The sequence below is a fragment of the Bos mutus genome, chromosome 17 (genome assembly GCF_027580195.1).
Source record: "Bos mutus isolate GX-2022 chromosome 17, NWIPB_WYAK_1.1, whole genome shotgun sequence".
Taxonomy (NCBI): Eukaryota; Metazoa; Chordata; class Mammalia; order Artiodactyla; family Bovidae; genus Bos; species Bos mutus.
Window position 1 is genome coordinate 2,146,443 of NC_091633.1, and position 21,584 is coordinate 2,168,026.

General features: G+C 51.5%; 1 protein-coding gene and 1 long non-coding RNA gene across 2 annotated transcripts; both read right to left on the reverse strand.

The window, feature by feature from the left end:
- Positions 1 to 2,107: 2,107 nt before the first annotated feature.
- On the reverse strand, positions 2,108 to 2,888 carry LOC102280184 (immunoglobulin lambda variable 1-40). Its single transcript, XM_005909887.2, has 2 exons — positions 2,747 to 2,888; positions 2,108 to 2,637 (listed from the first exon to the last, which is right to left on the reverse strand). The coding sequence occupies exons 1-2, from the start codon at positions 2,790 to 2,792 to the stop codon at positions 2,108 to 2,110; spliced, it is 576 nt and encodes a 191-aa protein (XP_005909949.2). The 5' UTR covers positions 2,793 to 2,888.
- Positions 2,889 to 8,930: 6,042 nt separating this feature from the next.
- On the reverse strand, positions 8,931 to 9,418 carry LOC102280467 (uncharacterized). Its single transcript, XR_011467367.1, has 2 exons — positions 9,334 to 9,418; positions 8,931 to 9,224 (listed from the first exon to the last, which is right to left on the reverse strand). It is a non-coding gene; the product is annotated as an uncharacterized lncRNA (long non-coding RNA).
- Positions 9,419 to 21,584: the final 12,166 nt, after the last annotated feature.

Below are 21,584 nucleotides of genomic sequence, written 5' to 3' on the forward strand. Positions count from 1 at the left end.
GGTGCTCAGAGCTTCCTGGTTCCCACAGTGGGGCTGGGCTGCCCCAGGCCTCCTGTTCTCCCCCAGCCTCTGCCAGAGGAGGGCTGCTATGCAAATGAGGTCCACCCAGGGCCCGCCCAGCCCCTCCCTGAGTCCTGCTGCTGGAGCTCAGCTCACAGCCCAGACTCACGGGGTGGAGGGGAGTTCCCTCTTGGGAGGCCCTGGAGGAAGCCCCTGCCGAGACCACACACATCCCTGCTCAGGGGACTCTTCAGCCAGAGTGGACACACTGCTGAGTCCCCCCAAGGGCTCAGGCCCCGCCCCCAGCCCAGCTCCTGAACTGAGAGTGCTCCCTGAGCAGCTGTGCCTGGACTCCAGGGCAGTCCTACATAGCCACCTGCTGGTAATATGTGGGAAATAAAAAGCAAAACTAAACAAAAATAACCTCTAGAATTGAGGTAAAATGCACACTTTTCTACGATGATGGTGGGTCTAGTAGAGAAAACAAGTAGGAAGATTAATTTCCTTAGAAAAAGATGGAAATTTTACTATGGAATTACTCCACAAAAAGACATAACATGTATTTAGTCACCTGAAATATGTAACAAACTTGAGCCACTACATTGTTCTAATTGATTTGCATTGTATGAATGTCTTTTTAAAAACCTTACAAAAGATGTATATTTCCTAGTTCTTTAAGAATTTGTTAAAACTTGTACAGATACCTGATAAAATATATAAGAGGAAAAATTACAAACCACTAACATTAAATATTGATCAAAATCTTGTAATCAGAAAGTTAACAAAAAATTCCAATACCAAATTTAAAAAGTTGAAACTGATACCAAACGTTGTTTTTTCCCATCTACAAGCTACCTTTTATATTAAGATGTATTAAAAAATAAATTTAGAACCAATAACAAAATGAATGTAAAAATAGAAACACCTAGACACAATTGTAGTATTGCTAGTCCATACTCATTTACATACATGTAATTTCATGCAGGAGGACTTAATGTTTCCATTAATTGGGAAAATTAAGGGACAAAAATAATGCTAATCAATGTAAAGTGAAATTATGGTTTTGTAATCAGATTAGATGTTCTGGTACATTAGCTGTTTAATAAAATTCATACAGTTATTTTCTTTTCTCAACAGGTGTTTACGAGATTCATCTCATATCAAACGAAATGTTCATACTAAATCCTTTTCCTATTATTCCAATGCATGGATGATTATGTAGTGGAAAATAGGAAAATAGGTGACGAGAGGAACTGGTAAAGGACAGAACCATCAGCACCACCCTTGAAGGAGGGTGAGAAGCTGACAGGAAGCATGGGTGCCCCACGCCCTGTGTCCAGATGCCAGGAGCAAAAGGCAGGGCAAAGGCCTCCAAACCCACATCCCGTCACTTTCCCTAAAGGACAGTCTAGGTTCAGGAGTGAGGACACGAAGGGAGGGGTCCAGGTCGTGGAGGAGGGCCCCCAGGACCCTGCTCTTGAGGCGAAGTTGTTGACATGGAGAAAGTCCCTCCCCTGGGTCTCTTGTCCTCTGTCCAGGTATCACTGTAGGTCAAGTTTACTGACATTTTTGTTGTGTAATTTCCCATCCATTCTACCTGGACCTCAGGTCTAGGCACTGCCCCCCCGGATAGAGAAGCGGAAGTAAGAAGCAAGATGGTTGCTCACAGCTGACAGCTCTCATGTCCCCTGGGGCCCAGGCGCAGGAAAGTCACTCTCCAGGGAGCACCCTGCTTCCCATGTGGGCAAAGGCCAGTGGAGGAGGTTCCCAGGCTGCCTGGCCAGGACCCTGGAGCCCTGGGTGAGCCTGAGAGGCTGTCACAGGAAAGGCAGGAGCAGCATCCTGGGCCTCAGCTTAGCCCAGTGATGGCCAAGGAGCCTGAACGCCAGGCTTGAGGCCAGGGAACCAAGCAGGGACCCCCTGCGTCCACTACTAGCCTCAGAGAGAAGGAGAGCTGCTGGGACCAGGACACATACTGGATGCTCTGATGAGTCCAGAGTCAGACAGAACTGTACTGTGTTCCTCTGGTTCTGACCTGACCCATCATGGACTCTGACCCCAGGGCACCTGGCCCTGGTACTGGGGATTTCTGCTCAAGTTGAGAAAATCAGACAATGTTTTGCTGCAAAGGAAAGCTGGAGAAGGGGTGAATTAAGAAAGATGTGAACAGATTTTTCTGGACCAAGTTCCGTGGTATGACTGAGCACAGTTTTAGGCCAAACATCAAATGAAGCGGCTGCCTTTGCAGAGGATGTTTCTGCCCCCAGAGCCCCGACTGTGAGAGGAGAGCAGGTTTTTGTCGCACTTCCCTCCTGGCCTGGAGCACTGTGGGAGTATTAAGACTGAGGTCAGCAGACGCACAGTAATAATCAGCCTCGTCCTCAGCCTGGAGCGAAGCGATGGTCAGGGTGCCTGTGTTGCCGGACTTGGTGCCAGAGAATCGGTCGGGGACCCCCGAGGGTCGTTGGTTACTAATATAGATCAGGGTTCTGGGGGCCGATCCTTGGAGCTGTTGGTACCAGCTCACACCCAAAATCCCGATGTTGTTGCTGCTTCCGGTGCAGGAGATGGTGACCGTCTGGCCCAGGGACCCGGACACGGAGGGCGGCTGAGTCAGCACAGCCTGGGCCCAGGATCCTGGAAGGGGGAGAGACAGAGATGGTGACTCTGGGGTCCAGACACGAGAGCAGGGAGCAGGGACCGTGTGTCTTCCCAGGGCCCATCCCCTATCCCCGCATCCAGTCACCTGTGCAGAGAGCGACCAGGGTGAGGAGCAGAGGGGACCAGGCCATGGTGCACACGGTCAGGGCGTCCTGCCTTCTGTGGCCCCACAGCTGAGCAGAGTGTCCCCACAGCGCTCTTTCCCCTCTTCATACCCTGAGAGGGGGCGAGGCCTTTCATGCAAATCACGCCCCTAGCTCTCTGACCCCGCCCAGCTCTCTGCCCCCACCCCTTAGCTCTCTGACCCCCCCAGCTCTCTGACCCCTCCCTGGGCCCCGGGTCAGGTCCCTGTGCTTGAGGAGGGCAGAGTGTGGACTGGGGCGGGGCTCTTGGGGCCCAGGTGTGGGAGGTTCCATCGAGGAGCCCTGAGCAGTGGTTGCCTGACAGGGTCAGGGCCTGGGCCCCACTCTCACCCCACTAACCACCTCAGGAATGGCCCTCGAGCGCCCCCTGCTGTCCAGGCCCAGACACGCTTCCTGTGACCTGGTGACCAGAGCCCTCAGGGGACAGCTCCTGACCTGCTCTGTGCACTGTCCCCGCCTCAGAGCTCGTTCAGGGGCCTCCTCTGTATCCGCTGTGACCTCAGGGACCCCTGTGTGCTCCCCTCAGGCCCCTAAGACTGAGTCTGTCCATGGCTCCCTGGGCTGCTCAGGGTCAGGACTGAGAGGGCTTCTGGGGCACAAGTTCCTCTCGCATCAGGATCAGGTCAGGCAGTGCTGGCCCTGGGGAGGCCCATCCCCTTCTGGGCAGGATAGCGGGTCCCTCCTCTGTGTGTCCCCTCCCTGGTGGCCAGAGCCCTGCTTCCTCTGTGTGTCCCCTCAGCCGTGAGGAGGAGGGGCCTCTTCTCTGTTGAGGTGGGAAGGTGTAGGGGAGAGGCCGGGGATGTGACTCTGGATCCCTAAATGTCTGGATCTTTACTGTGTGTGAAGCTTTCCACACAGTGGACCCCCATCGCTGTGTCCTCTATTATGAAGTGACCCCTCCTGGGCGTCTCTCCTGCAGGCACAGGGCACAGGCTGCAGGGAGCAGGGCTGTAATACTCATCGCACTTTTTGTTGAGACTCTGAAAGGCCCTGAACAGAGTCTTTTCCCAGGGAGCCTGATATGTGGTGGGTGGTAGGACCCCATCCCAATCAGTGGGTCCGAGAAGATACAGTTCAGGGAAAGCTTGGCTGGAGAGGAATGGCCCGACTGTAGTCTGTCCTGCACTGCACGAGTGTGTTACACTGTAGGTGTGACTTTGAGACTTTTATAAATATTTATTTATCTGTTTGTCTGGGAGCTGTCTTAGTTGTGGCTTGTGGGATCTAGTTCTCCGACCAGGGATGAAACCAGGCTGACTGCACTGGGAACACGGAGTCTTAGCCACTGGACCACCTGGGAATTCCCTGAGACGGTAAATGTAGGAAAATATGTCAATGGATTAGTGAAAATTCTAAGGCCATTACTTTAAATACGTGCATGAGTTTAATTGAAGGACAATCTATGCTTATTTCAATTTTTCATTGACAAGAGTTCCATATGTGAAATATAATCATCTTTGTAAGTTTATTTTCTTATTAAGAAAATATTAAATAAATGACACAAGGTGAATCTTCTGAAAATTTTTATTAAATGAAGTAAAACTTAATTTTTACACGGATATTTGCATTATTAATTTTGGGGGGTCTGAGTGAAGCAGAGCAGGAACCAGCCTCTTTCTGCCACTTACAGCATCTGCACTGCAGGAGTTTTATTCTGATGAGGAAGGTGTGTGTTAGAACATGGCAGTCTGAGCGGTCAGAGCCGTGGGTGAGTCTCAGATCTGAGATGAGGGGCAGTACATGCAGGTCAGATCTGCTGTTCTCTGGAAGCTCAGCAGTGACCACAGGAGGTTAACCGGAGTTAGACACGGTCCAGTCCGAGCAGCAGTGGCAGCTGCGTGAGGGAGGGCACAGGGCCGCCGTGGGCCTGCAGCACCGGGTGAATGCAGTGTTTTGGGGACAGTAGCAGTTATAATCAGCCTCAGCCTCAGGCTGCAGCCCAGAGACGAACGGGGGCCCTGCATTGGCTGAGGCAGCCTTGGATCCAGAGAAGTGACTGGGGACCCCGGAGCCCTGGGGCTTATCCGAGTCTGACTTGAACATCAGGAGGTCCTGGGGAGGGCTCCCTGGCTTCTGTTGGAAACAGGACATTTGCTAGCCACCAACATAGACCCACTGTTCAGGGTGCAGTCTGGGAGTCTGGCTGATGCTCCCAGAGACGCAGAGGGGGAGGCCGGCTGAGTCAGCACACGCTGGGAGAGGGAACCTGCAGACACAGACACGGGAGATGGGGCAGGAGCTGCAGGAAAGTTCCCAGAGTCTGTGCCCCAGGGGCTGATGAGGCTGGGGACTGAGCCCTGGTGCCCGGGCCCGTCCCTACCTGAGCAGTGAGAGAGGAACAGGAGAGGAGAGGAGTCCAGGCCACGGTGCTCACAGGACCCTGGTCCCCACAGTGGGGCTGGGCTGCCCCAGGCCTCCTGTTCTCCCCCAGCCTCTGCCAGAGGAGGGTTGCCATGCAAATAGGGGTCCACCCAGGGCCTGCCCAGCCCCTCCCTGAGTCCTGCTGCTGGAGCTCAGCTCACAGCCCAGACTCACGGGGTGGAGGGGAGTTCCCTCTTGGGAGGCCCTGGAGGAAGCCCCTGCCGAGACCACACACATTCCTGCTCAGGGGACTCTTCAGCCAGAGTGGACACACTGCTGAGTCCCCCCAGGAGCTCAGCCCCGCCCCCAGCCCAGCTCCTGAACTGAGAGTGCTCTCTGAGCAGCTGTGCCTGGACTCCAGGGCAGTCCTACATAGCCACCTGCTGGTAATATGTGGGAAATAAAAGGCAAAACTAAACAACAACAACAAAAATATGGAGAAGGCAATGGCACCCCACTCCAGTACTCTTGCCTGGAAAATCCCATGGATGGAGGAGCCTGGTAGGCTGCAATCCATGGGGTCACTAAAAGTCAGGCACGACTGAGCGACTTCACTTTCACTTTTCACTTTCCTGCGTTGGAGAAGGAAATGGCAACCCACTCCAGTGTTCTTGCCTGGAGAATCCAGGGACGGGGGAGCCTGGTGGGCTGCCGTATGGGTTGCACAGAGTCGGACACGACTGAAGCGACTTAGCAAACAAAAATAACCTCTAGAATTGAGGTAAAATGCACACTTTTCTACGATGATGGTGGGTCTAGTAGAGAAAACAAGTAGGAAGATTAATTTCCTTAGAAAAAGATGGAAATTTTACTATGGAATTAATCCACAAAAAGACATAATATGTATTTACTCACATGAAATATGTAACAAACTTGAGCCACTACATTGTTCTAATTGATTTGCACTGTATGAATGTCTTTTTAAAAACATTACAAAAGATATATATTTCCTAGTTCTTTAAGAATTAAAGAATTAAGAATTAGTTAAAACTTGTACAGATACCTGATAAAATATATAAGAGGAAAAATTACAAACCACTAACATTAAATATTGATCAAAATCTTGTAATCAGAAAGTTAGCAAAAAATTCCAATACCAAATTTAAAAAGTTGAAACTGATACCAAATGTTATTTTTTTCATCTACATTTTATATTAAGATGTATTAAAAAATAAATTTAGAATCAATAATAAAATGAATGTAAAAATAGAAACACCTAGACACAATTGTAGTATTTCTAGTACATACTCATTTACATACACGTAATTTCGTGCAGGAGGACTTAATGTCTCCATTAATTGGGAAAATTAAGGGACAAAAATAATGCTAATCAATGTAAAGTAAAATTATGGTATTGTATTCAGATTAGATGTTCTGGTACATTAGCTGTTTAATAAAATTCATACGGTTATTTTCTTTTCTCAAGATGTGTTTATGAGATTCATCTCATATCAAATGAAATGTTCGTACTAAATCCTTTTCCTATTATTCCAATGCATGGATGATTGTGTAGGGAAACACAGGAAGATAGGTGACGAGAGGAACTGGTAAAGGACAGAACCATCAGCACCACCCTTGAAGGAGGGTGAGAAGGTGACAGGAAGCATGGATGCCCCATGCCTTGTGCCCAGATGCCAGGAGCGCAAGGCAGGGCAAAGGCCTCCAAACCCACATCCCGTCACTTTCCCTAAAGGACAGTCTTGGTTCAGGAGTGAGGACACCAAGGGAGGTGCCGGGAGCCTGCGTGAGAAGCTCCGCCCATGGCAAAGGTCATGAGGAAGGAGGCTCCACATACACAAAGGCGGGATTGAGCCTCAGGAGTCCCCCTGGAAATTCTCGAGCATCTACCCCCAAAACCAGAGTCTGCCTACTTTCCGCTTTGTGCTCTCACCTACACCTCTGACTTTACAGGGGGCTGTCCCCCACTACCTCTCTCTGGAAAAAGAGTTAACTTATAGCTCCAGTTAATAAAGTTCCTGGGTGTGATAGTGTTTCAACCTACAAACTCCTTTGGAAATCCTCTAGCCTGCCTGAATAGGTTTTTCCGGCCACATGTGATTGTTCAGAGCCTCCCAACTGTGAGAGGCATGAGATGTTCTAAACTGTCTAAATACAGATTCCTTTGAGCAGTTAAAAGATTGATTAGAAATTGTATTGGTGAAGGGTTTTTCACTTGTTGGGCCAATGTTTGCTGCTAAGTTTCCATATCCCTTACCTGCTGTGTCCCTGGCAGTGTATTGATTAATATAATTGGTGTAAGTAGTAGCTTTAATGTTTGTAACCTTGGACCCTTGAGTTAATTCTTTTCTTGTTATAGCCCACTACAACTTTGCCCTATAGGAATGCAACTTTATCTAATGCTTTTGGAGGGTGGTGCCTGACTTTAGAATAATCACTTTTAGAGAAAAATAAGTTTCTTAAAATGTTAACAGGCCTCTTGGCCAGAAGATGATGCAAATCGCCTAAGCTTTTGCATATGATAAGTTTGCAGGAAGAAAGTCTGGCTTACTGCATGACTCTACCCCTTCCCCCATTATCCTCTATGCATAACTTAAGGTATAAATCTACTTTGGAAAATAAAGTGCGGGCCTTGTTCACCGAAACTTGGTCTCTCCATGTCGTTCTTTCTCTCACCTTCTGGCTGAATCATTCAGCCTCTTTTCTCCACTGAATTTCCTCACTGAGCTATCCTTATTTCAGCCTCTTTTCTCCACTGAATTTTCCTGCTGAGCTATCCTTATTCTATTACTCTTTATATTCTTAATTAACATTTAATTAAGCAATTGTTTCCTGATCCTCGCCAATGCCGTCCCCGCTTCGAATTCCCTGGATCCCCCGGGGCTGGACCCTGGCAGGGAGGGGTCCAGGTCGTGGAGGAGGGCCCCCAGGACCCTGCTCTTGAGGCGAAGTTGTTGACATGGAGAAAGTCCCTCCCTTGGGTCTCTTATCCTCTGTCCAGGTATCACTGCAGGTCAAGTTTACTGACATTTTTGTTGTGCAACTTCCCATCCATCCTAGCCTGGACCTCAGGTCTAGGCACTGACCCCCCGGATAGAGAGGCGGAAGTAAGAGGCAAGACTGTTGCTCACAGCTGAGAGTGCTCATGTCCCCTGGGGCCCAGGTGCAGGAAAGTCACTCTCCAGGGAGCACCCTGCTTCCCACGTGGGCAAAGGCCAGTGGAGGAGGTTCGCAGGCTGCCTGGCCAGGAGCCTGGAGCCCTGGGTGAGCCTGAGAGGCTGTCACAGGAAAGGCAGGAGCAGCATCCTGGGCCGCAGCTCAGCCCAGTGATGGCCAAGGAGCCTGAACACCAGTCTTGAGGCCAGGGAACCAAGCAGGGACCCCTCTGCGTCCACTACTAGCCTCAGAGAGAAGGAGAGCTGCTGGGACCAGGACACATACTTTATGCACTGATGCACCCAGAGTCAGACAGAACTGTACTGCGTTCCTCTGGTTCTGACCTGACCCATCATGGACTCTGACCCCAGGGCACCTGGCCCTGGCACTGGGGACTTCTGCTCAATTTGAGAAAATCAGACAATGTTTTGCTGCAAAGGAAAGCTGGAAAAGAGGTGAATTAACAAAGATGTGAACAGATTTTTCTGGACCAAGTTCCATGGTATGACTGAGCACAGTCTTAGGCCAAACAAAAAATGAAGCGGCTGCCTTTGCACAGGATGTTTCTGCCCGCAGAGCCCCGACTCTGAGAGGCAGCAGGTTTTTGTCTCACTTCCCCCCTGGCCTGAAGCCCTGTGGGACCACCGCTACTACTGTCATAAGCTGCACAGTAATAATCCGCCTCGTCCTCAGCCTGGAGCGAGCTGATGGTCAGAGTCGCTGTGTTGCCAGACCTGGAGCCGGAGAATCGGTCGGGGACCCCCGAGGCTCGACTGGTCGCACCATAGATGAGCATTCTGGGGGCCGATCCTGGGATCTGTTGGTACCAGGTACCATAACCATGCCCAATGTTGCTGCTGCTTCCAGAGCAGGAGATGGACACCCTCTGGCCCAGGGACCCGGAAACAGAGGGCTGCTGAGTCAGCACAGCCTGGGCCCAGGATCCTGGAAGGGGGAGAGACAGACATGGTGACTCGGGGGTCCAGACATGAGAGCAGGGAGCAGGGCCTGTGAGTCTTCCCAGGGCCCTTCCCCTGTCCCCACATCCAGTCACCTGTGCAGAGAGCGACCAGGCTGCAGAGGGGACCAGGCCATGGTGGACATGTCAGGGTGTCCTGCCTTCTGTGGCCCCACAGCTTAGCAGAGTGTCCCCACAGGGCTCCTTCCCCTCTTCATTCCTTGAGAAGGGGAGGGGCCTTTCATGCAAATGACCGTGCTCCCCTCCAACCCCCAGAATGCTCTGATCACCTCTGGGACCTGGGTCAGCTTCCTGTGCCTGAGGGAGATTAGTGTGTGATCTGGGTCAGGGATGCGTGGGGCTGGGGGTGGGTGGGACACCACCGCTCAAAACTGCCGATGAGAGCCTGGAGACCAGGCCCAGATGCATCCAGGGTATGATCAAGCCCTCAGGGACAGATCCTCCTCCCTGCTCTGGGCACTGGCGTAGTGACAGGATCAGCACAGCTTCAATTAGATGAAAGATATAAAGAGTCTAGAATAAGGGCTCAGTAGGAAAATTCAGTGGAGAAAAGAGGCTTTGTAGCTTGGTGACCTGGGGAGACCAATAAAACTTCAAGACAAGAAGTTTGCACCACTCAGAGCTGTCCAAGGCCTCCCAGGCTGCTGGGGCTCTAAGTCCCTCTCCGAGAGGAGAGAGACCACTGAGGCCTGGATCTTAGGGCCCAGGGACGCGCTCGGGGAATGTCCACGGTGGGAGACATGGAGGGGCCCATCAGCTCCAGATGACTGACTCAGCCAGAGGTGACTCAGGGTGAGAGAGCTTGACATGGGGAGACCAGTATTTGGAGAAACTGATCCCGGGGAATTCTTTATTTTCCATGGTCTCCTTTTATACACTGAGATGGCAAAGTCAGGGCAGTCCTGTCAAAGTCAGGTGCTTCAGTCCCAGAGGTCCCATCTCCCTGGCCAGGGGGCCTGCCAATCCAGTCACCTGTGACAGCTGGTCAGTCAATCAGGATTTCTCCAGGGCTGATTAGAAGTTCCCGCCACCCAAATAAAGGATTCCCCAGGTGAGGGTGTAGTGGGGTTTTGTCAGGAAAAAAATTTCTTAGCCTAAGGTCTGTGATTAATATCAAAGGTTAATACTTATTTCTTCTATATATTCAGTAATTTGGGCAGGGGATGTCTTGAGACTTAGCAACAAACATTGGCTCAACAAATGATACAATTTTCTAATCTTCATTATACTTATATTAATAGTTTTCTAACTTTTCTAGTGGAACCTGTTTTTAGAAGGTTTACAGCAGAGGGGTGCCTTCACGGTTGGGAAATGACAATCACATGTGTCCTCCCTGTCAACCCCTGTCCCACCTTCAGAGGAGTTTGGTTCAAACAGTCTTATCACAAGGGCAGGGGACCTGGAGCTCGGCATTTAACTCCTTCTCCCAAAGAGGTGCCTGAGGACAGCCCCGTAAAGTGTGTGATCTGGGAGGCTGGGTTATGGGGGTCCAGGCTCCCAGGATTTGCTTGTGCTGTAGAGGGGACTCCTGAGGGGATGTCTCCAGCTCATGAACTTTGAGCACCTCAAAGCCCCACCCTGACCCAGCAAAGCATCAGGAAGTACCAGAGGGCTGGCTCTCTGCTCTCACCCCTCCAGACACTCAGGAAAGGCCTTGGAATGCCCCTGGTGTCCTGGCCAAACACACATCCTGACCTGGTGATCAGAGCTCTTAACAGCCAACTTTCCCAAAACTGGTTTTGTAATTATACCTTCAGGATGTGTTTGCTTGGAAAACAACAGCCAACTGTAGCTTACCCTATAGTGCATGTGAGTGTTACACAGTGGATGTGTGATTCTGAGATTTTCAATGAACCAAAATGTGATCATGGAGTAGTAAAAATCTAAGGGCCTCACTTAAAATAGATGCCTAAATTTAACTGAAGAAAATGTTGTTGTTAAGTCACTAAGCTGTGTCCAACTCTGGCTCTGGTTTAATTCTGCATTCCCATGGTAGTATTTCTAAAACATAATTTTCCTTGTAGCCTCTGTTCTTTAAGTAAGATAATTTTAAAGACTTTCTGACATGTATGGCATCTCCACTGGGGGATTTTATGTCGTAGCAGGACGTTCTCTCTGTGAAACAGGGCAGGCTGAGTTATCAGAGCCATCGCTCGGTCTCAGATCTGAGATGAGACACAGGACAAGACAAGGCAGATCAGCTGTTCTCAGGAACCTCAGACGGGACCATAGACATGGTCAGACAGAGCAGCAGTCACGGCCCCGGGGGCAGAGCCCACAGGGTCTGCTTTCCCAGCCCAGGGCCCCAGCAGCTTCTCCCGGGCTCACTGTGCATAAAATCAGTCCCACAGCAGCTGAGCACAGACACTCCTCAGCCAGGAATCATTTCCCAGGTCTCAGGACAGGGTTTCTCTCCCCTCCTGATTCCTCACTCAATGGGCACACAGGACGGAGTGTGAGGTCTCAGGGAATAAATCGGCTACTAGAGGGGTTCATGGATCCCCTGGGAAACAAGGGGAACCTGGGGAGGAACAGGGAGGGGACGAGTAGGGGTCACATCTGAGAACCAGAGACCTGAGGCTTCTTGGAAAGGAAGGGTTAGAGAGGTTCAAGGAGGGGCCGAGGAAGTGAGTGTAAATTTCAGAAAGATTTGGAAACATGTCCACGATCTTCTGACAGACTGAGCTGGGTCATGACCATGGAGATCAACAGTGTAGGTCTGTAGAAAAGAAGGGGCCCAGAATTGGGAGGAAAGTCATGAATGAGGGGAGCGGGAGGGGTGCATGGAGTGGGCTCTGGGGGCTCCTCCCCTCCTCTGTTTCTGGGAAGAGGGTGGGGACTGATGACCACCTGACCCCTTCACCCTCCAATTCCGGGTGCTCGGCCCCGTGTGCAGCTTCTCTCCCAGGAGGAGGCCTGGGGGCCGCGGGTCTGAGTCTGTCCTTTGAGAGGAAGCACCTGCTGTCACGTCCAACTCAGGCTGCTGAGCCCGGGAGCAGGGCCAGCTCAGGGGACCATGTTGGTCTGTTGCTATTGCTGCTGCTGCCAGGTTGCTTCAGTCATGTCCGACTCTGTATGACCCAAAGACGGCAGCCCCCAGGCTCCTCCATCCCTGGGACTCTCCAGGCAAGAACGTTGGAGTGGGTTGCCATTTCCTTCTCCAGTGCATGCACGCACCCATGCTAAGTCACTTCAGTCGTGCCCGACTCTGTGTGACCCCATGGACAGGCTCCTCTGTCCACGCGATTCTCTAGGCAAGAATACTGGGGTGGGTTGCCATTTCCTTGTCCTAAGTCTTCCTCTCTTGCCCCAATAATCCAGCCTTTCCACACCTGAGCCTGTCTTTAGAATACTCTCCGTCTTCTCAGGGAACCCTGAGTCCCGTCTGTGCGGTGCTGTCCTTCCTCCAGCCCTGAGCCGAGCAGGAAATCCCGGAGCCTGCGTCTGCTGTGAAGGGTGAGGGGTGGCCCTTGAAGCACTCTTTTAAGCTGTCTCTAGTCCCAGCGCTGGGGAGACCAGGATGGGAGGTGGGGAGTGGCATGCGGAGCCACATGGGCAGGCTTAGGGTGACAGCGTCCTGTGCTGTAAACAGCCATGACCACGTGGAGTACCTTCAATAGAACTGTGGGTTTCACGGGTAAAGGTCACCATCTCGTCATGCAATTATGACAGCTGGCAAGTTCATTTCCAACAAAGTTGGGACACATGTTTCATCATCAGAAATAGAAAAACATGGTGTGTGGACAGGTAGGTGTGGTGAGCATCATGGACCTTGTAAAACTCCCTTCCCTGTGGTTCTGGGTGGAGCCGATGGACCCGGGACGGAGGAGGGGTGTGGGGGCAACGAGGAGGAGAAGGAGCTCAGACACCTCACGTTAACGTGTGTGGAAGAGACGGGAAAGTCTTGTTCATTCTTGTTTCTTTGACATAAAAATGTAAATGCTCTTCTTATTTGTATTCATATTGGAATTGCTGCTAAAGTAGCTTTTTAATAAAATTCACATGATTTTTGTCAGAGGTGTTTGAGAACCTCAGCTCATAGAGGTGAAAAATATATATTCCTACTGAATTCTTTTCTTATTATATGAACATATTGATGACAGTTTGCTGAACTTTTGGTTTCATATATTTCATGTCACAAGTGTATTAATAAAACGGGAAGGAACGAGTAAGGGAATCACAAAAAGTGACATAATATCACTCTCCATTGTTCAATTCAAAATGTTGAAATTGCCAAATAACCCAACAGGGAACATGTTTAAATGACACCGATGGTGACAGAGGGTCCTTGCCTGCATCCCTCTTCCACGGGGAACACCCGGGCGTTCTGTGGGCAATGGGGCAGCCTCTGCAGGGGTCTCTCATCCCCTGTCCAGGTATCCCCGGAGGTCGAGGTTCCTGAAGGAAGTTCATTTATGTTGTATGACCGTCCCTCTGTCCTTGTTTGGGTGGCAGGCCTGGGCACTGACCCCACGACAGAGCAGCAGGAACTGAGAGGCAAGCCTGTGGCTCTGAGCTGAGAGCTGCTGTGTCCCCTGGGAGCCCAGGTTCAGGACGTCACCCTCCAGTGAGGACCCTCCTGCCCACGTGGGCAAGAGCCAACACAGGAGGTGCCAGCCTGCCTGGCCAGGACCCTGATCTCTCCGGACCAGGCCCACAGCGCCCCCTGCTGGACTCAGACCTCCTCCTCCCCCACTTCACACCACAGCCTCCTGGAAGGGCTTTCTCACACTTGCAGCTGGGTCTTCCTGATGTCACCGCCCAGGGCAGTAGAATGAGTCGCCTTCATCTAGTTTGGGCCTGGTCATTGATTTTTCCAGGTACCTAATGAGAGATCCAACCAGTCCATCCTAAAGGAGACCAGTCCTGGGTGTGCATTGGAATGAACGATGCTGAAGCTGAAACTCCAATACTTTGGCCACCTCAGGCGAAGCACTGATTCATTGGAAAAGACCCTGATGCTTGGAGGGATTGGGGGCAGGAAGAGAAGGGGACGACAGAGGATGAGATGGCTGGATGGCATCACCTACTAGATGCACATGTGTTTGGGTGGACTCTGGGAGTTGGTGATGGACAGGGAGGCCTGGCGTGATGCGATCATGGGGTCGCAAAGAGTCGGACATGACTAAGTGACTGAACTGAACTGAACTGAACTGAATGACCTCAGACCCCTGAATGGTATGCTGATACACTTAAGAATTTCAGGATTCCCTGATGTCTGAGTTTGCTCCGCCGAGCTCGTGGGTTCACTGCCATAACACAACCACCCGAACCTGAATTTCCAGGGTTCAAAAACCCAGCATTCCCGGGGGGTTGTGCCTGGTCATGATTCTGTCTGAGTTTCCTTCCCAGGTTGATAGGTAGTCAAGGTTGAATTTGCAAGGCCTCCCGGAGCCTTCCCAGCTGACTACATGGCTCTGTTCTTATTTCTCTCTTTGCAAAGAGAAGAGGGAGGCTCTCAGGTACAACAAATCTCTTCTTGGTCACTTCCAGGGGTTCTCATTTACCCTTCATCATGGTTCTCATAGTACTTCTTTTTGACTCAGATATATAAAGATGTTTTTAGTCTAATTTTATAATCTTTCTATAATAAATGTTTGATATAAAAGATTATGCTTATAAATGGGAATCTCATCCTTGTCTGGGCTCCTGTTTCATCTCTGGTTGAGAAACCCTTATGACCGTTACCTGATCTTCATTGGACATGGTGAGAGGCGGTCACAGGAAAGGCAGGAGCAGCAGCCTGGGCCTCAGCTCAGCCCAGGGCCAGCCAAGGAGCTAAACGTCCTGAATCAGACACAGCTGGACACTGTCTCTCTGGTTCTGACATGACCGTCATGGACTCTGTCCGCCAGGACCTGCCTCTGGCATTCAGGTCCTTCTGCTCAACTTCAGATATTCATATAAAATGTGGTTGCCAAAAGCAAAGCCTTGGTGAGGGGTCAGAATGAAGAAGAACTGAAAGGGTTTCCCAGACCAATTTCCTGGTGTGGGGCTCAGACCCCGTTTTAAATCAAACAAACAACAGAAGTGTCTGCATTGGCAGAAGATGCTTCAGCCCAGGGAGGCCCGTGACTTGAGGGGAGGGCAGGTTTTTGTCTCACTTCCCCCCTGGCCTGGAGCACTGTGGCATTACTACTACTATCCTCAGCAGATGCACAGAAATAATCTGCCTCGTCCTCAGCCTGGAGCGAGCTGATGGTCAGGGTGGCTGTGTTCCCAGACCTGGAGCCGGAGAATCGGTCGGGGACCCCCGAGGCTCGACTGGTCGAACCATAGATGAGGGTTCTGGGGGCCGATCCTGGGATCTGTTGGTACCAGCTCACATATCCATTTCCAACATTGCTGCTGCTTCCAGAGCAGGTGATGGAGACACTCTGGCCCAGGGACCCGGACACGGATGATGGCTGAGTCAGCACAGCCTGGGCCCAGGATGCTGGAAGGGCGAGAGACAGAGATGGTGACTCGGGGGTCAAGACATGAGAGCAGGAGCACAGCATGTTTGTGTCTTCCCAGGGCCCCTCCCCTGTCCCCCCATCCAGTCACCTGTGCAGAGAGCGACCAGCGTGAGGAGCAGAGGGGACCAGGCCATGGTGGACATGTCAGGGCGTCCTGCCGTCTGTGGCCCCACAGCAGAACAGAGCGTCCCCACACCGCTCCTTCCCCTCTTCATACCCTGAGAGGGGGCAGGGCCTTTCATGCAAATGACTGTCCTCCCCTCCAACCCCACAATGCTCTGATCACCTCTGGGACCTGGGTCAGCTTCCTGTGCCTGAGGGAGACCAGTGTGTGATCTGAGGAGGGGATGTGTGGGGCTTGGGGGTGGGAGGTCACAGCTGGGAACCCTGAGCAGAAAGCACCAGGAAGTACCAGGGGACTCATCTCAGCTCTCACCCCTCCAGACACTCAGGAAAGGCCTTGGAACGCCCCCTGGTGTCCTGGCCAAACATCCATCCTGACCTGGTGATAGAGCTCTTAGAGTCAACATTCCCAAAACTGGTCTTGAAATTATACCTTCAGGATGTGTTTGGTTGGAAAACAGCAGCCAACTGTAGCTTACCCTGTAGTGCATGTGAGTGTTACACAGTGGATGTGTGATTTTGAGATTTTCAATGAACCAAAATGTGATCATGGAGTAGTGAAAATCTAAGGTCATCACTTAAAATAGATGCCTAAATTTAACTGAAGAAAATGTTGTGGTTCAGTCCACAAAGTTGTGTCCGACTCTGGCTCTGTTTTAATTTTTTGCATTGCCATGGTACTATTTCTAAAACATAATTTTCCTTTTAGATTCTGTTCTTTAAATAAGATCATTTTAAAGACTCTGTGACAAGCATCTCCAAAGGATTTTCATGTCTTAGCAGGACGTTCTCTCTGTGAAACAGGGCAGGCTGAGTTATCAGAGCCATGGGTCGGTCTCAGATCTGAGATGAGGGACAGGACATGACAAGACAGATCAGTTGTTCTCAGGAATCTCAGACGTGATCATGGGGATCAAACCTGACTTAGGTGTGGTCCAGACAGAGCAGCAGTCACGGCCCCAGGGCAGAGCCCCAGGACAGGGTCTGCTTTCCCAGCCCAGGGCCCCAGCAGCTTCTCCCGGGCTCACTGTGCATAAAGTCAGTCCCACAGCAGCTGAGCACAGACACTCCTCAGCCAGGAATCATTTCAGGTGTCAGGTGTCAGGGTTTCTCTCCCCTCCTGACTCCTGACTCGATGGGCACACGGGACAGAGTGTGAACGTTCACGGGATAAATCAGCTGCTGGGTGGGCATCACTGGGTCCCCTGGGAAATGAGGGGGAACCAGGGGTGGAACAGGGAGGGGTCGAGCTGGGGTCAAACCTGAGAGCCAGAAACCTGAGGCTTCTCGGGAAGCAAGGGTTAGAGATGTTCAAGGAGGGGGATGAGGAAGTGAGTGTTTCAGGAAGATCTGGAAACTCGTTCATGACTTTCTAAGAGCATGAGCTTGGTCATCACTGTGGAGGCCAACAGTGTATGTTGTAGAAAGAGCGAGGCCCAGAATTGGGAGGAAAGTCATGAATGAGGGGAGCGGGAGGGCAGGCTCTGAGCAAAGAGATGAGGAGGAGCAGGCGCAGGCTGAGGAGAGCTGGAGGGGTTCACGGGGTGGGCTCTGGGGGCTCCTCCCCTCCTCTCTTTCTGGGAAGAGGGTGGGGACTGATGACCACCTGACCCCTTCACCCTCCAACTCTGGGTGTTCGGCCCCGGGTGCAGCTTCAGTCCCAGGAGGAGGCCTGGGGGCCGCGGCTCTGAGTCTGTCCCCTGAGAGGAACCACCTGCTCTCACATCCAACTCAGTCCGCTGAGCCCGGGTGCAGGGCCAGCTCAGGGGACCATGGGGGTGCGTTGAGGGGCTGCCAGTTCTGAGCAGGTGCACAGCGCCCCCTGGTGACGCACCCGGGGAACGTTCTCGGCGGTGAGACTGGGAGCAAGGTGCCGCTCAGTTACTTGGTTCTCAATCCTGTCTGACTCCTTTGCGACCCCGTGGACTCTAGCCCACCAGGCTCATCTGTCCATGGGATTCTCCAGGCAAGAACACTGGAGAGGGTTGCCGTTTCTTGCTCCAGAGGATCTTCCCACCCCAGGGACAGAACCCACATCTCTTATGTCCCTTGCATTGGCACCGGGTTCTTTACCTCTAGCGACACCTGGGAAGCCTTATGAGAGGAAGCAGGGGCGCTCTTTTTTCCTGTCACCAAACACTCTGTCAATAAACAAATGAATGAATTGAATAGCAATAAGTATTACACGTCTTTGATAGTGTGCAGATACTTCTTTTTATTTCTCCTATTGTATTTTCAGGTGATTCTGACTACTTTTTCTCTTTTTCCTACATTTATCTCCTTTTCCTTAGGACCCAAGAGTGTTTGTATTTGCTCATCAAATAGATTTGATGATTTGTCCCTAAAAACATCTGTCACCTGATTTCATCATCTCAGGCATCTCACCAGTGATGTCTATGCTGTCTCACTTCCCTTCATTATTTAGTTTCCTGGTTCTTGATAGAAGTGACGATTTTTACTGGATCCTGGACTGTGTGGAAATTGCTTGTAGAAACTCTGGGTTCCATTTCCTTTTCCTTTAACAGAAAATGCTTCTGTGGTGGAAGCTCAGGGATGTGCGTTCACTGCCCAGTGACCCAGCAAGGGCGCACTGACTCCCCTGCTCCGTGCTGCCGACTCCGACCTGGGAGCCGGGGGCAATTGCTGTGAGCAGCTCCTTCATCCTGGGGCGTGTGACCACCCCTTGTGTGCCGCTGGCCTAGGGAGGGGAGTCCGGATGAGGGTGTAGCTGTGATGCAGTCAGGGGACACACAGAGAGCTGGGTTCCGTGGTCTCAGGGACTCCAGGAAGGGAGGGACAGACATCTTGCCCTGGGAGCCCCATGGCTGTGGGGGAAGCAGGTATTTGTCTCCTTCTCTCTGGCCTGAAGCAATGTACAAACTTTCAATCCGTCAGCCCATGAGAAACAGTAATAATCAGTGTCGTCCTCAGACTGAACTGAGGTGGTCAGCGCGGCCGAGCTGCCAGACTTGGAGCCAGAGAATCAATCTGGGAGTCCTGAGGTTCGTTTGCTATTTTCATAGGTCAGGACTCTGGGGGCCTTCCTGGGAGCTGTTGGTACCAGCTCACATAAAGACCCCAGTGTTGCTGCTGCTTCCAGTGCAGGAGAGGGTGACCCTCTGACCCAAAGTCCCGGACATGGAGGGCGGCTGAGTCAGCATAGCCTGGGCCCAGGATCCTGGAAGGGGGAGAGACAGACATGGTGACTCTGGGGTCCTGACAGGAGAGCAGGGAGCAGGGCCTGTGAGTCTTCCCAGGGCCCTTCCCCTGTCCCCCCATCCAGTCACCTGTGAAGAGAGCGACCAGCGTGAGGAGCAGAGGGGACCAGGCCATGGTGGACACAGTCAGGGTGTCCTGCCTTCTGTAGCCTCACAGCTGAGCAGAGTGTCCCCACACCGCTCCTTCCCCTCTTCATACCCTGAGAGGGGGAGGGTCCTTTCATGCAAAGGATCCCGTGCATCACACTGACCCTCCCAGGCCCTGGGCCAGGTCTCTATGCCTGACGGTGGCCAGAGAGTTGTCAGGGGTAGGGCTCTGTGGGTCTCAGGAGTGGGAGTCACAGCTGGGAGCCCTGAGCAGAGGCCACCAGGCCTTGTCAGGGAGCTCTGTCGGGGGGCCCAGCTCTGCCTCCCACCACCCAGCTTCAGAAATGGACCCCGAGCGCCCCCCACCCCTTGTCCAGGCCCAGACACACATCCTGTGACCTGGAGAGCAGAGCCCTCAAGGACAGATCCTGCCTCCTGCTCTGTGCACTGTCCCCTCTTTAGCACCAGGCCAGGTGCCCCTTCTGTGTCCCCCTGAGCTCAGGGCCATCATGGGCTCCCCTCAAATCCTCAGGATGAATCTGTCCAGGGCTTCCATGACTGCTCAGGGGTCAGGACCGAGGGGCATCTGAGACACAAATTCCTCTCAGATCAGGATCAGGTCAGGGCAGTGCCGGCCCCGGAGCAGGAAGGTGGGTCTCCTTCTGTGCAGGACAGCAGGGTCCCTCCTCTGTGGGCCTCCTCCCTGGTGGGCAGAGCCCTCCTTCCTCTGTGCGTCCCCTCAGCCCTGAGGAAGAGGGGGCAGTTCTCTGAGGAGGGGGTGAAGGTGTGGAGAGAGGCCTGAGGTGGGACTCAGCATTCCTAAATGCCTGGATCTTTACTGTGTGTTTGAACAAAAGAGCCTCTTGATGAAAGCAAAAGAGGAGAGTGAAAAAGTTGGATTAAAACCCAACATTTAGAAAACTAAGGTCATGGCATCTGGTCCCATCACTTCACGGCAAATAGATGGGGAAACAGTGGAAACTGACAGACTTCACGTTTGGGCTCCAAATCACTGCAGATGGTGACTGCAGCCATGAAATTAAAAGATGCTTGCTCCTTGGAAGAAAAGCTATGACCAACCTAGACAGCATATTAAAAAGCAGATACATGACTTTGCCAACAAAGGTCTGTCTAGTCAAAGCTATGGTTTTTCCAGTAGTCATGGAAAAGTTGAGAGTTGGACTATAAAGACAGCTGAGCACCAAAGAAACGATGCTTTTGAACTCTGGTGTTGGAGGAGACTTTTGAGAGTCCCTTGGACTGCAAGGAGATCCAACCAGTCCATCCTAAAGGAAATCAGTCCTGAATATTCATTGGATGGACTGAGACTGAAGCTGAAGCTCCAATACTTTGGCCACCTGATGCAAAGAACTGACTCATTTGAAAAGACCCTGATGCTGGGAAAGATTGAGGAAAGGAGGAAAAGCAGATGACAGAGGATGAGATGGTTGGATGGCATCTCCAACTCAATGGACATGAGTTTGAGTAAACTCCAGGAGTTGGTGATGGACAGGGAAGCCTGGCGTGCTGCAGTCCATGGGGTCGCAAAGAGTCGGACATGACTGAGCTACTGAACTGAACAGAACTTACTGTGTGTGAAGCCTTCCACACGCTGGACCCTGTCCCATGGCCTGTCTTATGAAGTGGCCCCTCCCGGGCGTCTGTCCTGCAGGCACAGGGCACCGGCTGCAGGGAGCAGGCCTGGTGATGCTCCTGGCAGTTTTTATTGAGACTCTGAAGGGCTCTGAGCAGGTGTGTCCCCAGGGATCCTGATACATAATAGCTGTTAGGACCAACCATCCCAAATAGCAGGTTAGAGAAGGAAGAGGTCGAAGTGATTGGTTGGAAAAGAACGGTTGACTGTAGCTTGCCCTGCACTGGTGAGGTGTTACACTCTGGGTGTGTGAGATTTTAAACGAACCAAATGTGGTAATGGATTAGTGAAAATCTACAGTCATTCCTTAAAATCTGTGCATGAATTAAACTGATGGAAAATCGACGTTCTCTCTTAATTTTTCACTTACAAGGGTACAGTTCTGGAAAACTAATTATCATTGTAAGTTCTTTTTTTATTAAAAAGTTCTTTTTAAATGACTTCATAGGTATCCTAGGAAATTTTAAATATTATCCAGTAAAAATATTTTTACAAAGATATTTGCATTCCTAACTTGTTTGGAGTTTGACTGAGGCAGGGCTAGAACCAGCTCTTTCTGCCACATATTGCCTCTCCACTGGGGAGTGCTTATCTCTGAGCAGCCTGTGAAAACAGGGCAGGCTGAGGTATGGGAGCCATAGGTCAGCTCAGAGCTGAGTTGAGGGAACGTGCATGACAGGTCAGGTCTGCTGACCTCGGACACTCAGAAGTGACGATAGGAAGATAGGCTGAGTTAAAGGAGGTCCAGGTAAGGCAGCAGTGACCGCCCTGGCCGGGAGGGGATGA

Excerpts from the sequence above, each read along its gene's own strand:
- LOC102280184 (XM_005909887.2), bottom strand. The coding sequence starts at position 2,792 with ATGGCCTGGTCCCCTCTGCTCCTCACCCTGGTCGCTCTCTGCACAG. Across the intron at positions 2,638-2,746 it reads CCTGGTCGCTCTCTGCACAG|GATCCTGGGCCCAGGCTGTG; the intron begins GTGACTGGATGC and ends TCCCCCTTCCAG.